At 32.9% G+C, this 17,358-nt stretch overlaps 1 protein-coding gene across 12 annotated transcripts in view; it reads left to right on the top strand.

The window, feature by feature from the left end:
- Positions 1–17,358, top strand: part of LOC118186920 (spondin-1-like) — a 407,672-nt gene that overhangs the window by 25,570 nt on the left and 364,744 nt on the right. The window contains exon 1 of one of the 12 annotated variants that reach the window (XM_085821676.1): positions 11,843–12,239. The exons of the other annotated variants lie outside the window; for them this stretch is intronic. Within the exon in view, the coding sequence (XP_085677802.1) occupies positions 12,002–12,239 (238 nt within the window). The 5' untranslated portion in view covers positions 11,843–12,001. Of the gene's footprint in view, positions 1–11,842; positions 12,240–17,358 lie in introns of those variants that run through there. 12 annotated transcript variants of the gene reach the window in all.

Raw genomic sequence — 17,358 nt, 5'->3', positions numbered from 1 at the left:
GTTAGATAAAAGTCGAATGAACTTACTCTTATTTTCAAAAGGGACTAACAAGTCAGAAAAAATTTCTAAATTTGCTAAACTTTCTTGGTAAAATCTTCGAAAAACTTCTCCAAAAATTTCCTGAATCTGTTTAATGGCCTTCAGTAAAATTGGTTTAAAGAAAAACAAGCTGCTACTTTAGAAGACGTAACTAGCTTTAGAAGTAGTAACACTGCATCCCATAAGATAAAAGGAAATATTTTGACATTTTGTTTCAGCACATAGCTCAGGAAGAAAAAATAACTTTTGTTGAAACTTAAGTTTTTCATTAAGTAGAATGTATGTATTATTTCGAAATACAATTCAAAATACGCATAATAATATAAGAAGGTATGTAGATACATTTCTGTAATTCAGGCACCATCATATTTAGAAACTCTTTTCCTCAATTACTTTAGCATTTCTTTACAAGAAACTATTCATTTGCACTTCATTACATTATATATTATACAAAATATAGCTCTCGTAAAATTTACTGCTGAAATGTTTTGCATATGCTAAACTGTTAAGAAGTTCTTAAGCAAGAAAATTTAATTAGCTGCAATTTGCGAATTAATGAATGGTATAGCAACACAGACAGCTTATAAATTTTTACAATGATTGAGAGCAAACTAATTTACATAAGTTTGTGTTTCTGGTTTTAGTAGATCTAATTAGCTGCAGAATAAGCCAACATCTAAGTTAAGACTTTGCAAATTAATGCAAATACGTGCTTAACTAAAATAATTAACTCAGTTATCAAGATCTCTTACTTCCCAAAAGTGTGGAAACATGCAGTTGTTGTTGTCTTCCCTAAGCGTCATCAAAATTCTCCTTTTCCTCAAAATTATCGGCTTATCAGTTTACTTAGTCAAATTTCTAATATTGCTGAAAAATATATTCTGTTGTATATCAATCGAATCATGCCTCCTAGCTCATATACTCCTGATGAACAATTTGGATTCAGACATCTACACAGCACCAATCATCAGATTCTCCGCGTTATCAATTACATTACTGATGGATTCAATTGCAAATTTCCTACCGGCGCAATTTTCTTAGATATTGCCAAACCCTTTGACAGAGTGTGGCACCAAAGACTTATATTCAAACTAATTTAGCTCATTTTCCGAACCACTTTATTCGACTTATTGCCTCTTACCTCAGAAATCGCACTTTTGCTGTCAAAGTTGGAAAAACCCTCTCAACTTCTGGAAATACTACTGCAGGTGTCCCTCAAGGTTCTGTTCTCTCTCCTTTTTTTACAATATTTATACTCAAGATATTCCAAAAGAGTCTCATATTACTATCGCCTTATTTGCCGACGATACCGCTATCCTATCTCAAGCTTCAATCATCAATACTATACAAATTTTTCTACAAAACTATTTGGAGCTTCTTAAAAACTGGAGGACGCTGTGGAGAATTGACTTTAACACTGACAAAACAAAAGCCGTTATTTTCAGAAAAGGACAAACAAACTTCCTTCCGCCTAATCCCATCTTCTTTGACGACGAAATTCAGTGGACGGATTAAATGAAGTATATTGGAGTCACACTTGACAAAAAACTTACTTTTCGGCAACATTTACACGAAACTGTCAGGAAATTCAATATCTCAATAGCTACTATGCGTCCTCTCCTCGGCAGACATAGCAATCTGACTATCAACAATAAGCTTATTTTATACAAGTCCATCCTTAGACCTACAACAAATTTTTTCCTTTCTGTACTATTACATCCAAACAGTTTTATCAGCTTTTTGCGATGCTCACCTTTTCCTAGATCAAAACACAAATATCCTTCGGATATTCTAACATAACATTTTGTTAATTATTTGATGTACCTTACTGATCTAACTTTTTTTCACATTGCTGGTGTATTTTCATGCATCTTTCTTCGCCGACTGATGGCGGCTACGTGAAATATCCCATTCTACCATCTTGATTCTTCATATTTTCCTTTTGTTGTTCCAGACATTTTTTTATCTCATGCAGAGTAAAAGCGCGTTGTCACTCTCTTTCCATTCGACACAAGCAAGCAAGTTCCATGGCATGTAAGAATCGTACGCTGCAGATGTACGCAAATTAAAAAAGAGTATCACACATTGAAATGATTGACTGAATTGAATAGTTAACTGAATTAAATAGCAAATTACTGAGGGCAAAGAAATCAGTGTTAATTGACGTAAATGTTATTTTAGCAGAAGCGCTTTCAACGATTGATAATTGTAGCCTTTTCCACTCCAGCTAAATAAGTACTAAAAACGGAAGCAAAGTTCAAGGAATTTTAGAGACTTAGCCATCGATTACGAATGGGAAAAGGATAATCTTAAAAAGAAATAAAACAAGTGATGCCATCTAGGGATGGAATAGAGAATCAGATCAGAAAATTATGAATTTAGAGATGATTTAGGATGACGGGTTCCAATTTAAGTCATTGAGAACGCAGGGTGATTTTTATGGACACGAAAATCCTCAGAGAAATCTAGTTCACCAACGGAGGCTTTTTTGAATGATTTTGGCAGAAGCAAATCTGAATATTCGGTCTGCAGCCCAACAATGCTCTGGAATAGAGGATTTTTCTTTTATCTTAATCATTCATGTTCTTTAATGCGATATTTTAAGGCATGTTTTACTTTTCTAATGTATGCCAAGCCACAAAATACAAGGTGTAGGAAATATTATTAATTCCCCATGAACTCATGTCATGAATAGGATCTTTAAGGATAAAGTCATGAAGAGAAAAAAAACTAGAAAGTTGAATTTCTGTAAAATAGGCGCAATTTTGTGACAAGACGAACGATGGAAAGAAAAGGAATAACAGCTAAATTACGATTATTGTTTGAGGTAAAAAAAATATTAGGATTATGAAAATTTGGAAAAGACATTGACTGGAGAAGAAATCGATTGGAAATAAAATGGAGTAGAGGAATGTGACAGAATTGGCATTTTGCTCCGCACTATTATTTCTTAACGAGGCTCTGTTAATATTTGTATGTATTTTGTATTTGTATATTTGTATGTATTTTGCTAATGAAATGTTTTGCTAATGAAATGTTTTGCTATTAAATTTTCTTTATTATTTAATAACTCTATTATTAAATAATAGTGCAAAATATTCATAATAATTGTCGACGAACTTAGCATTTCTCCTGGTTATTTCCTCTAAGTTTCGATTGACAACAAATCTTTAATCATCAATTTCGAATGGAAGGAGCGCTGCTTAAAAAGTAACTGGAGTGTTTAATTTTTTATATGATGAAGACATTGAAAATGATATAGAAAATAATTGCCTTTCAGTAGGATTTACTTCCTAAAAAGAAAAATATAGGAGAGTGCATAATGTCCAATGAAAAATGTGCATAATGTCCAATGAAATAGAATAACTAAATTTAAAAATATGTGTAATTTAATCTTCTTTTACCTGAATATCTAAATGGTGTTCATAATTTGTTTTATTATAGTTTGAAATACATGAGTGCATCAATAAAACAAAATATATTTTAACATAATAAGAAACCCTAATTTGTGCTCGTCTATGAATATAATACATAATTTAAAGATAAATTAAAAACAGTTTTAATTTTAGGAACTGAAGTATGTAGGGTATATATTTATTTTAACTAACATTTATTTTAAGTTTAAACTATCTTTCCTGTCAAGCCTTACTTTCCCCTGGAACTGCCAATGCCAGAGTATGTAAATTTTAGTAGAACGCGCAAGGATTCAAATTATCAGCGGAAGTATTCTGAGTTAAATAGAAAGGAAACGAGTTCGAAGTGTGCTGTTCCTACTTCACGAGCGCGGAGGTAGTTAGCCAGAAATTGAAGAACCCCGCGTTTCGGCCTGTCTGCTTGCCTCGGAGAATTGATAATTGTTCAACTTGATATTCAAAGTTTGCTGAATTAGCAGCGGTATTGTAAAACGGGGTGAGGTTAGTTACTTTTAGAGAGCCTCGTAGTTAGAGTCTTGTTATTAGTTTGTTTTCAGGTTCTTATTTTTATTTTACCGCCGAGTCGGCGTAGTTTGTGAGCGTCAAAAACACGCAATTGTAACTTCTTAAGTTGAATAAAAAGGGACTTAAACCCTTAGCAAGACTCTGTCATTTTTCCAGTTTCAACAGTCACCTCTTGGTTGCGTGCAAGTTGGAGGCGCGCAACTCTACAAGTATGGTAAATAAATGAACTAGAAACTATGAATATTCTTATTTTTAAAAACTGAACTTTGTAGAAATGCAGACCAACATACAAATAATTCGCATCTTTATTTAAACAAAACATACGGATTGTAATAATGATATGAAACAAAGAGTCTACCATTTATAATAACGCTAAAAGAAAGAACTAAACATATACTAGATCGCTACAGTTTTTGTAAAGTATTATTATTTATAATGAGTTCCAAAACATCTCTGAAGATTGATAAGTTCTTAAACAGACAGCCAACACCATTCATCTATGATTTAAGTACTATCACCATTGTTTGTAACCATTTTCCGTAATTTCTCTGAATATCTCTTATGAGCTCATGTATAACATCGTTTAAAGAAATGTTAACTAGGTTAAGTTAGTATTAGAGGAAAAATTGGTGCGCCATTCAAAAGAAACTGTTGCTGCCAGCTTTACCGAACGTAAAACGTCCATCATTAAACGTGTCATAAGGTCTTTCAGGAATGACCTGTTTTACTGATATTAATATATTCAACATTTTCCCTGAGAACATATTTTTTATTAACTCATGGAACATAAGAAGATGAGGCATTTCTTTATATGCAAAGTCATCAACATGTGCTGTATTTGTTAAAGTCTGGTGTGTTAGATAAAAGTCGAATGAACTTACTCTTATTTTCAAAAGGGACTAACAAGTCGGAAAAAAATTCTAAATTTGCTAAACTTTCTTGGTAAAATCTTCGAAAAACTTCTCCAAAAATTTCCTGAATATGTTTAATGGCCCTCAGTAAAATTGGTTTAAAGAAAAACAAGCTGTTACTTTAGAAGACGTAACTAGCTTTAGAAGTAGTAACACTGCATCCCATAAGATAAAAGGAAATATTTTGACATTTTGTTTCAGCACATAGCTCAGGAAGAAAAAGAAACTTTTGTTGAAACTTAAGTTTTTCATTAAGTAGAATGTATGTATTATTTCGAAATACAATTCAAAATACGCATAATAATATAAGAAGGTATGTAGATACATTTCTGTAATTCAGGCACCATCATATTTAGAAACTCTTTTCCTCAATTACTTTAGCATTTCTTTACAAGAAACTATTCATTTGCACTTCATTACATTATATATTATACAAAATATAGCTCTCGTAAAATTTACTGCTGAAATGTTTTGCATATGCTAAACTGTTAAGAAGTTCTTAAGCAAGAAAATTTAATTAGCTGCAATTTGCGAATTAATGAATGGTATAGCAACACAGACAGCTTATAAATTTTTACAATGATTGAGAGCAAACTAATTTACATAAGTTTGTGTTTCTGGTTTTAGTAGATCTAATTAGCTGCAGAATAAGCCAACATCTAAGTTAAGACTTTGCAAATTAATGCAAATACGTGCTTAACTAAAATAATTAACTCAGTTATCAAGATCTCTTACTTCCCAAAAGTGTGGAACCATGCAGTTGTTGTTGTCTTCCCTAAGCGTCATCAAAGTTCTCCTTTTCTTCAAAATTATCGGCCTATCAGTTTACTTAGTCAAATTTCTAATATTGCTGAAAAACATATTCTGTTGTATATCAATCGAATCATGCCTCCTAGCTCACATACTCCTGATGAACAATTTGGATTCAGACATCTACACAGCACCAATCATCAGATTCTCCGCGTTATCAATTACATTACTGATGAGTTCAATTGCAAATTTCCTACCGGCGCAATTTTCTTAGATATTGCCAAAGCCTTTGACAGAGTGTGGCACCAAAGACTTATATTCAAACTAATTCAGCTAATTTTCCGAACCACTTTATTCGACTTATTGCCTCTTACCTCAGAAATCGCACTTTTGCTGTCAAAGTTGGAAACACTCTCCCAACTTCTGGAAATACTACTGCAGGTGTCCCTCAAGGCTCCGTTCTCTCTCCTTTTTTTACAATATTTATACTCAAGATATTCCAAAAGAGTCTCATATTACTATCGCCTTATTTGCCGACGATACCGCTATCCTATCTCAAGCTTCAACCATCAATACTATACAAATTTTTCTACAAAACTATTTGGAGCTTCTTAAAAACTGGAGGACGCTGTGGAGAATTGACTTTAACACTGACAAAACAAAAGCCGTTATTTTCAGAAAAGGACAAACAAACTTCCTTCCGCCTAATCCCATCTTCTTTGACGACGAAATTCAGTGGACGGATTAAGAGAAGTATCTCGGAGTCACATTGACAAAAAACTCACTTTTCGGCAATATTTACACGAAACTGTCAGGAAATTCAATATCTCAATAGCTACTATGCGTCCTCTCCTCGGCAGACATAGCAATCTGACTATCAACAATAAGCTTATTTTATACAAGTCCATCCTTAGACCTACTTTACGCCAGTCCGGTATGGGGACACGCCGCTAAAACCCACATAAAAAAGATCCAAGTTATTCAAAATAAAACCCTTCGTGAAATTATTAATGCACCCTGGTTCATCCCAAATTCATATATTCACAGAGATCTTCAAATTGATACTATACAAAATTATATAAAAAACTTGCAACAAATTTTTTCCTTTCTGTACTATTACATCCAAACAGCTTTATCAGCTTTTTGCGATGCTCACCTTTTCCTAGATCAAAACACAAATATCCTTCGGATATTCTAACATAACATTTTGTTAATTATTTGAAGTACCTACTACCTTACTGATGCAACTTTTTTTCACATTGCTGGTATATTTTCATGCATCTTTCTTCGCCGACTGATGGCGGCTAAGTGAAATATCCCATTCTGCCGTCTTGATTCTTCATATTTTCCTTTTGTTGTTCCAGACGTTTTTTTATCTCATGCAGAGTAAAAGCGCGTTGTCACTCTCTTTCCATTCGACACAAGCAAGCAAGTTCCATGGCATGTAAGAATCGTACGCTGCGGATGTGCGCAAATTAAAAAAGAGTATCACACATTGAAATGATTGACTGAATTGAATAGTTAACTGAATTAAATAGCAAATTACTGAGGGCAAGGAAATCAGTGTTAATTGACGTAAATTTTATTTTAGCAGAAGCGCTTTCAACGATTGATAATTGTAGCCTTTTTCACTCCAGCTAAATAAGTACTAAAATCGGAAGCAAAGTTCAGCGAATTTTAGAGACTTAGCCATCGATTACGAATGGGAAAAGGATAATCTTGAAAAGAAATAAAACAAGTGATGCCATCTAGGGATGGAATATAGAATCAGATCAGAAAATTATGAATTTAGAGATGACTTAGGATAACGGGTTCCAATTTAAGTTATTGAGAAGGCAGGGTGATTTTTATGGACACGAAAATCCTCAGAAAAATCTAGTTCACTAACTGAGGCTTTTTTGAATGATTTTGGCAGAAGCAAATCTGAATATTCGGTCTGCAGCCCAACAATGCTCTGGAATAGAGGATTTTTCTTTTATCTTAAGCATTCATGTTCTTTAATGTGATATTTTAAGGCATGTTTTACTTGTCTAATGTATGCCAAGCTACAAATACAAGGTGTAGGAAATATTATTAATTCCCCTTGAACTCATGTCATGAATAGGATCTTTAAGGATAAAATCATGAAGAGAGAAAAAACTGGAAAGTTGAATTTCTGTAAAATAGGCACAATTTTGTGACAAGACGAACGATGAAAAGAAAAGGAATAACAGCTAAATTACGATTTTTGCTTGAGGTAAAAAATATTAGAAATATGAAAATTTGGAAACAACATTGACTGAAGAAGAAATTGATTGGAAATAAAATGGAGTAGAGAAAAATGAACAGAATTGGCAAATTACTACGCACTATTATTTCTTAACTAGTCTCTGTCTGTTAATATTTGTGTGTATTTTGTATTTGTATACCTGTACGTATTTTGTTAATGAAATATTTTGCTATTAGATTTTCTTTATTATTTAATAACTCTCAGTAAAAAATATTCATAATAATTGTCGGTGAACTTAGCATTTCTCCTGGTTATTTCTTCTAAGTTTCGTTTGGCAACAAATCTTTAATCATAAATTTCCAATGGAAGGAGCTCTCCTTAGAAAGTAACTGGAGTGTTTAATTTTTCATATGATGAAGTTACAGAATTAATCTCGTTACAGAATCTTCACCAAAGCATTTTGTCTTTTCTAGGGACCAAAAAAAATTATCTGTCATTGCAAGACCTCTTAGTCTTACTGTTGAGGATATCAACATGCACTATTTTGAACCAAAACTATTTAAAAAAAACTACAATTTTCTCTTTTGGATTCATTGTGTAAACAAATCATTCACTCCTTTTGATGACAAAAAATGTCATTTTTCCTCAAGTTGTTTCAGTTAGGAATTTTGCAGATATTGTGATTCAGTTTATTTTTAAACTTGAAATGTTCGGTTTCCTTTCTTTCCTTGACATTTTATTCACACAAAACAATTTAAAATTTGATACCATAATGTATCGGAAACCGTCCTCGATTTATCTGCCATCATACGCCAAATCCTCTTATTTTACGTAATACTTTATCAGCCTTTCTTCCCTTTTGGTTTTCATGAGCTCAAGGATAGCTTCTCTAAGTTAATCCTTGATCAGAAGCGGGACTACCTGAGAGTCATCGCAATCGTTAGAGGCTTCTCATCTCAGAATAAGGATCAAGTAGTTAAAAAGATTATTTCTAATAAAAACAACAGTTCTTCTGTTTTATTTAGTAATCTTAATTTATTTTTATGCCTTTCTTTCCTTCTATGCAATTACAAAACTGGGCATGCTGTATAGAATTTTAAAATCATTTGTTCTCCTATCAATAAAATGTATAATTCCCTTCCTAAACGTTTTATTTCTTAAAACGATTTTTGAGAGCGTTAAAGCACTTTTTTTTCAATGGGGAGATACATCGCAAACAAAATGATTTAAAATTTTCAGTACAAAAAACATCACTCCATATTCGAAAAAAAAAGAAACAAATAAATCTTCTGTTGTACAACACTGTTGCTCTGCAAACCATAAATTCCCATTTCTTTTTCATTCTAAAACCTTCCAAAACAATTGTTCTGCAAACAAACCATAAATTCACTTCTTTTCTTCATTCTAAAACCTTCCAATACTCTTCAATTGATGAATGAGATTGCATTGAACTTTAAATATTCATAAAAGATTCTCGGTACAAGTCAGTGACTGAAATTCTACGTGTTGCGACCACCCGGCTTTAAATACATCAGCTCTAGAATTTGATTCATATTTTTAGCCCTAGATGATATCACCTTCTTTGTTCTTTGCGGCACTTTGCTTTGTTTTCTTTACTTTTCTCACCACTTAGACGATTTCACTAATTGCTTTGTTCTCTTTATTTTTCTCTTCATTATAATAGGCGTCGTTATTAGCTGCTACTGAGGACAAATCGTTGATCTCTCTATCTGTTGGCGGTCCTTTTATTTACTTGCAGTGGAGGAGGGTATATATTTTATTTGCTACATAGCTTCTGTGAAAATAAAATCTACGATAATTAATGTTGGATTTCCGATATTAATTTTGTTAAGCTTAATATTCTTTCTATCATTTCATTACTTACTGTTCATATTATACATGTTGTGCATCTAAAAAACCGCTTGAAATCTTTAAGAGTTTCCTTCCGGTCTCGTAAGTAGAGGATGTTAGTGTTTTAGTGTATATCGATAATCAGACAGCATCAGACATCGATCAGTCGATTGAATCCTAAATGCAGAATTTAAAGTCATGACATTTCCAATTGTTATTGCTTGCAACCAAACACAGTAATTAAAACTAGCATTTACTTACAAAAAATAGACATCATACCTGTTTAGAAACTATTTTCTTTCAAGATTTAATAATATACTTGTGTATAGAACTACTACACAATTTTTTTTTTTGTCAAATAAGAAGTATCGATGTTATTTATTTTGTTTTTGAATGTATACAATATTAATTATAGATGGACAAAGTCAGATTGTCAAAAACCTGTTTTGCAGTCTTCATAATAGATTTTTTGCCTTGCTGCCATGCCATGCAAAGAAGCTAACACGAATAAAGATATCTATAAAGAAAATACAGAAAGTGAAAAATTTAGAAGTGACTGATAATAAACAACATAAATAAAAATAAATATTATTTGAGTTACGTAAGAGAGTACGAAAAATTTGTGATTCATGAGATGGAAAATTTTTCTTTTCTTGCTTTCTAAAAAGAGATAAAACTTTTACTAAGAGAAATTTGTTGAAGAAACGTTGAAGCAAAATATCATGTGTTGTTTTAACATTGCAGAGTTATTAGGTTATTTCGATGCAGGAGATGTGAGAAATGTACAGTACCCTCCCCGGGACTCGAACCTGTACCTCTCGAATACGCGCCGAGTTTGCTAACCGTTACACCACGAAGGCATTCAAAAAGGAGGGAGAAAATACGAGATATCTATGAATTCGGACGATGCTAATTTTATGAAACATTATTTAAATCCAGAAACTACAACACTAAATCAGGGATAATTTTATATTAGTTTTATACATTTCGGGCCTGACCAACAAAAACGGTCATTAAATCGAGTATCCTGAAGGTAGAGTTGGACTGAACAATTATTAAAAAGTTTTCATTGTATTGGCGTATGATCTTTTCTTAATATTATAGAGTTCCTCACTTTTATTCTGTTAAGCTAAGTGCCGAGTAACCCAGTGAACTGCTAAGCGAATAACCGCTTAAGTCCAAGAACAGAAACGTAAACTCCAGAAGAGTTAATTACCTTTTATTTCACTCGGAATAAAATTAACGTCGGCCCTTCTCAGGGCGTACAGCAAAGCCTCCACTTGGGCTTGAACTCAAAATTCAAGAAATAAGAACTAAATAATGACTAGTTAAAGAGCTTTAGCCGAAGCTAACACAATTATGAACTAGTTGGACCGTAATATTAAATTAGCCAGCGAACTATGAAAAGGCACGTAAAACGGCAGAGCGTGATAATAGCTTAGAGAAACGTTTCCTAAAGGCAAACGCGCACTACTCAGGAATCCTCCCTTTTTCAATTGAATTTGACTTAAATACTATTCTCCATCTCATTTGCATCTAACGCGATTCTAAAAACTCATTCTGGTACGGAATTCTAAGCTAGAAAATCCAGGAAAGTGAACTAAATTAAAATAAATATTACAAATGAAAATGTACCTTACATTATTACATGACGGAAGATTTTTTCATAGATTCTTTATTCGTTCAAAGTTGCCTCAAGGTTTCGTTCAAAACCCTTTGTTTGTTTAGAGCGATGTGAAGCTTCTTAGCTCCTTTTCTTACTTTTATTAGAAAATAATGCTAATTCTGATGTCAGAAAATAAGCATACGGGAACTAATAAAGGGGAAAAATAATCTTTGAACTAATAGGTTTTCTCTTCATGAACCGGTCCTAAATTATTTCAAAATACTAATTACCTCGAGATGTGAAAGAAACTGATTACAAAAATAATTGTTAAACCGTATCAATCGGTAGCTTCTGCTCCATTGTAACTCTTTCACAAAGAAAATATCTGTATATTACTACCAAAGCACCAATATCTCTCAACAAGCGCTGCCAGGGAGTAACGAAATGACGCAACAGACTACCCCCTCCACAGCTCCCTTCTCTCCCAGCGCACCACCTGTACACAAAGGATAATTCTGCGGCGATTCATAACTAGGCGACAATCGTTTGTGACAAGTTAGAAGTCCTGTCTCGTCTGCTCCCGAGTTCTATTGCACGTGGAACTTCCTGCCGAAACATAAACTCCAAATCAAGTGTAAATTGTTTTAACACTCATCTTCCCGATCTGTCCAGATTTCGAGCTCCCCAAAAGGAAAATATGAAGAGAAAAATGTCAGGCTTTATTTCTATAAAGGCGCTTTTGCTACAAGGCGTTTTGCTTTCAACGTTAGCACTGGGGGTTCAGTTGCCTCGGGAGACTGATTCTAGAATGTTATCAGGAAGGTGTCGAAGGACACTTGCTGGTGTATCAATCCCCAAAGTTTCCGGGTCTAATGGATTCGAAATTAAAATAGACAGTAATCCAGGGAATTATCAACCTGGCGAATTGTATAGAGGTAAGTAAATTTTAATTTTATTTTAGAGGCTACTTGTACTGTAAAATGATGCAATGTTTCTTCAAGCATTTCATAAAATTTTTATAAAAGTATTTCATACTGCCATAATTTCTTTGAGTTTGTTCAAAAGAATGCCTTTTGGCTTAACTGTAGTTTCAAAATCGAAAATATATTTAGCAATCTTTATTTCTTTAGGTTTGGTAGGAAAAATGGCCAGTGTCTAAAAATGTTCGTCTTTCAGACGTTTGCACCAACTGCATCAAAACATTAAGTATTAGACGATTTTACTTCTATCATTATATTCTAATTGAGACCTACTCGCGGAAGAACGATGTCATGCTCCATTAAAGTAAAAAGATCCAATACATATATTGGATTATTTTCTGATACTATTTGAAGGTTTTAACGCCTTCATCAGAGAAATAAATGTTAAATTTTAAATTACTGTTTGCGAACGCATTTAAAGAGGAAAGGCATTTGAATGATAGACTTTTCTTCAGAACGTGGTGTTGCAGGGAATGCAGAATTCTGGCGTAAGTCATTGATGCGTAGTAATCTTGTGGTTTAAATGTTTGCGTCATATAAATACGTGGGATTTGGTTTCATGCAATGTAGAAATTTAACAATAAAACATGAAATCATTTATTCATGTTATCAATCAAAATGTTGCTTAAGAACAAAGACGTTTCATATGAGATTCCAATTTTTAGAAAAGTGTCAACTATATTTTTTTGGTTTGGGGAAACTGATGTAAAATGCATTAATAGTAACTCACTCAATATTTTAATAACTAAGCAAAATTTCAAGGAAAATGACTTATTTATTAGATAAATAATATATCTCTAGGTGCTAAAATTGTTTTTTGAAATATAAATAAGTTATTTAAGAAAATTATCTTTTTGATTTTACGCTAAAAATTAAATTATAAAAGCAATTATTTAAAATTATGTGGAAATGAATTTAATTTGATAACTTTGTAGAGACATTAGGTTACTTTGATGCTGGAAACGTGAAAAATGAACATGCCCACTCCGGGACTTGAACCACGGACCTCTCGAATACGCACCGAGTGTGCTGACCACTACACCACAAAGGCATGCTAAGAAGGAAGGAGAAATATCATATACCTTCTTAGTAACATGCACATTTTAACTTATTGCTTACAAACGTTTATTGTACAATAGAATATACTTTTAAATTACTAAAAGCATTAGAGAAAGAGATGTTTTAGAGCAGCGGTTCTCAATCTTTTGATTAACGAGTAACATATCTAAACAAAAATTGAAAAGCTTTAGTGCCACCACTATTTTACCACCACAAATTACCTGAACAGCAGGTCTTTTAAAGTCCGTATCACGCTTTCTCGAATAGAAATTATTGAAACTAGAGAATCGCGGGCATCAAAATCTGGATTCTATTCTTTTCGAGATCTACTTAAGTGATAGTCAACACCCTTGCAATCTTTATTGTCTGACTGCAGTTGATGTTTGACTGGTTTTAACGAAGATCTTCGATTCAGACGGAACTACAAGAAACTTCACAGGTTATAAATTCGGTAAACAGCTACATAGGAGAACAACTTATAAGAGAAAAAAGATTGTTGGTAGTATTTAAATAATCAAGTTAATATAGTGCTGTTTTATTTCTGCTTCTTAGTCCAAAGGGGTTTCGTCCCTGAGGAACTATTGTTTTCGTTTTGCGATTTTGCATCGAAACACTCTAAATATCCGTTTCACTTTTCAAATTGTTGCCACACAATATTTTCGCATTGTATTATATTTGAAGAAATTAAATAATGAAGAATTTGCATAAATGTATGTATGTTTCTTGCATTGTGATAAAACAATGGTACCTAGAGCCTTCCAGTTTTGAATGACGTAATCCTACTGCGAATATGGGAATCTCGAAGCTCAAATTTGAAATTTGGAATTTGTTTATTATCGATTTCACATTTTGTAAAGATTGAACGAATTTTTGATTAACAAACTCAAGAATTTCAAAGCGAGCCATGGCAACGTTGTGCAGAAAAAACACTTTTATCTCCAGCGCGTGAAACTGTGAATCGGAAATTCTAAAGATATGCTCAATTTAAAATTATTTTGCGAAATTGCTGTTGAACTGAATTTTATGGTTTAAGTACGAAGAACATGATATTTAATAAATAAAGGTAACACACAGAATGCTAAAAAAACGCCCCTTTGGACGTAATTTAAAATCTCAAACCTTTCAGTTTTTTTTTTTTTTTTTTTTTTTTTCTATACTGTTTTTATTATTTGACCCAAGATCTGACTTAAAGAAAACTATGACAGTCATTTATTAAGATAAAATAACACGCCGAACAAGTATTAATTTAGAATTTAAACAACAAAAATCAGCGTTGTATATGCGTTTTGGCAGCTGAGGATAATGGTTCGCTAAAACCATCGAAACTAGTCCTGTGAAAATTTGAAAATATAACGCCGATTTTTGTTGTTTGAATTCTAAATTAATATATCACTCATTGTTTTTGTAAAGATAACGCCTTATGTTGTTCTTGCCAGATATTTTACGAATTTGCTTGAAGAGAAAATTGACTAAATATAACATGCTAATATAAGAAGGGCCCACCAGCGACCGAGGGGTAAAGTCCCTGAGCACCGGTAGTTCAGTCCGAGGTTCGAATCCCGCGCACAGGCTGACTGAATGGAAGTTTTTGTGGTTTTCCCCTATATGTAACGTGTTAATTCGAAGCAGTTTCCCTTTGAAAGTCCTCCACGAAAGCATCTCTCCCTTCCGTGTAGTGTCTTAGGGCGAAGCACGTAAATAATAATGACATAATGAACGGAAAATATAATGCAAGAGCAAATGTTGATTTTTATGCAAGATGGGCGTGAAATTAAATACATTTTATCACTGCTTACTACATTATCCGTTGCCTCGACAGTCAGTACCAGAATCCATTAAACCAGATCCAGATCCAGCAAAACGAGAGTTGCAAAACGAGTAATGCGCGTCCATTTTTTAAAGTGAATGCTCATTAATCTAGAACAGAGATAAGGAATATTTTTACTTTCTAAGCACGGATTTTATTTTTAAATAAGGCAACAAATGTACATGTGTAAAAAAAAATTAAAGAATGATAAAGAAGTGAGGAAGAAGAAAATAAGAATCTGTGTAAACTCATATAATGCTTTTGAATTTTCATTACTGTTTTTTATTTTATGAAGAATCTTAACAAAATTAAAACTTCCATTTATATTATAAAGAAGGATAACAAATTAGAAAGAAATGGATGAAAGAGATTATAAACCAAAAGCGAGTTCCTGTTTTTCTCAATGGTCCAACTCTATGGGTCTAGCAAATTCATCTCTGCGTATAATTTTACTTACTTTTTGTAAGGTAAAATTTGCCAGTTAAGGTCAGGTTTTATTTATCTGTTTTTTCTATTTGTATATAATATAGGAAAATTTAAATTTACCATAAAGATAATGTGGATAAACCCAACACTTGCATTTTAAGAAAAAACGACATCAAACCACACACTTAAAATTTTCTCAGAGAGTCGTAGGTGGTCTCAAACCACGAGAACTGGGTTGTTTATAGTATTAAATTTATTTGCTAGTCATTCCCTAAATTCGATGATTTTATATAGCATATCTAACACCAAAATACCGGAGGCTTGGGTTGACTTATTCCATTGTTTTTACAATCATAGACTGGGCTGAAAAAATATTGTTCCCCAGTATTCATGTTCGTTTTAATCAAATTTACCAAACTGTCTATTTTGAAATATTCTGATTTGAATCCTGTATAAGAATGTTTATTTCCTTCTTCTTATTACCAACGTTTTTTCCTAAGTTGTCAACAATTATTGTAGCTTGGTCTATTTCGCTAACATTTCATGAATTTTCACTGAAGTTGAGTCATTGTCACTTACTTACAGTTTGCATCTCTTGTTGAAATATGCACTTTTTTGAATTGGAAAATAATTTTATGATGTAAAACCTAATTTTCTAAATTCTTAGAATATACCAGTAATGTGAAAATATCAGATTACTTCTAGAATAAAGTACATTGGTGTTAACGTATTTCCTGCACAACAGAACTAGGTCGATACTGACAGCAAGATTTACGAAAATCCGTCTTTTATTGAAAAGCAAACACCAGGGAAAAACAAGATTACTGTATTCTGCTTGAAAATGAAATGGAATCATTAGATTGAGGAAATTAATAAAACTTTCAAGATATAAAGAAATTTTAAGATATTAAAATAAAATTAGTCACATTCCGAGTGATTCCAACCAACTTCTGAAATATTCAGATCCTACTAAGTCAGATATTGTAATGATGTTAAAATCTTTATTATAGGTGACAAATATTATCATGTATTTAATAAATTGTAATTATTAAATATTGTTGCCACCAAATGTTATTGCGAAGAAAAATAAATAATGAAGGATCTGTACGTATGTATGTATGTGTGTTCTTAGCACTGTGAAAACGACGGCACCTAGAGTCACTAAATTTTTAATGCATGTTATCCTTCACCCGAACATGGGCACCTCAATGATGGAATTTTGAATATTTTTATTTATTTGATATTGTTGGGCTCATGACTTTGAAGTGATTGACGACAACACTTGATGAATAATCAAAACACAATTTACCCCTCAATATTACACAGGACGCCTTGCAGTCGTCGAAGAACTACGACAAACGCGCTGAAATAATCAACAACACAGCGTTCAGGCTACGGCAAAGAACGAAAGTACAGCTCCCGACTCAGACAATTACTATCGAACTAATCTGTGAACTCTACTACTACTGGACTGCTAGAAACTCCGCGTACAGGCAGGGTATATATAGCTTTCGATCTGTATTCGAGAACATTCTGGAAAAAAACGGTAAAAATTCGTTCTAGAATGTTCTAGCTTCGCCTATGGCATATCGCCAGTTTTGTCGCCACTGTCGCCAAATGTGAGATTTCGCGCCAAATCTGGCAACTCTACCTTTCTTTGCTACTTTCTGGAAACCCTAACTCCACTTTGCGGGTAAGCTAATTTACCGCAGCTGGGCATCTCGTAACAATATTTTGCACAAATTTAAGGAATTTTTGATTAACAACCTCAGCGATTTGAAA

The sequence above is a fragment of the Stegodyphus dumicola genome, chromosome 8 (genome assembly GCF_044657685.1).
Source record: "Stegodyphus dumicola isolate Sdum_Otavi_A_Nest chromosome 8, ASM4465768v1".
Taxonomy (NCBI): domain Eukaryota; kingdom Metazoa; phylum Arthropoda; class Arachnida; order Araneae; family Eresidae; genus Stegodyphus; species Stegodyphus dumicola.
The sequence above is the reverse complement of the archived record's forward strand: the minus strand, read 5'-3'. Positions and strand labels throughout refer to the sequence as shown.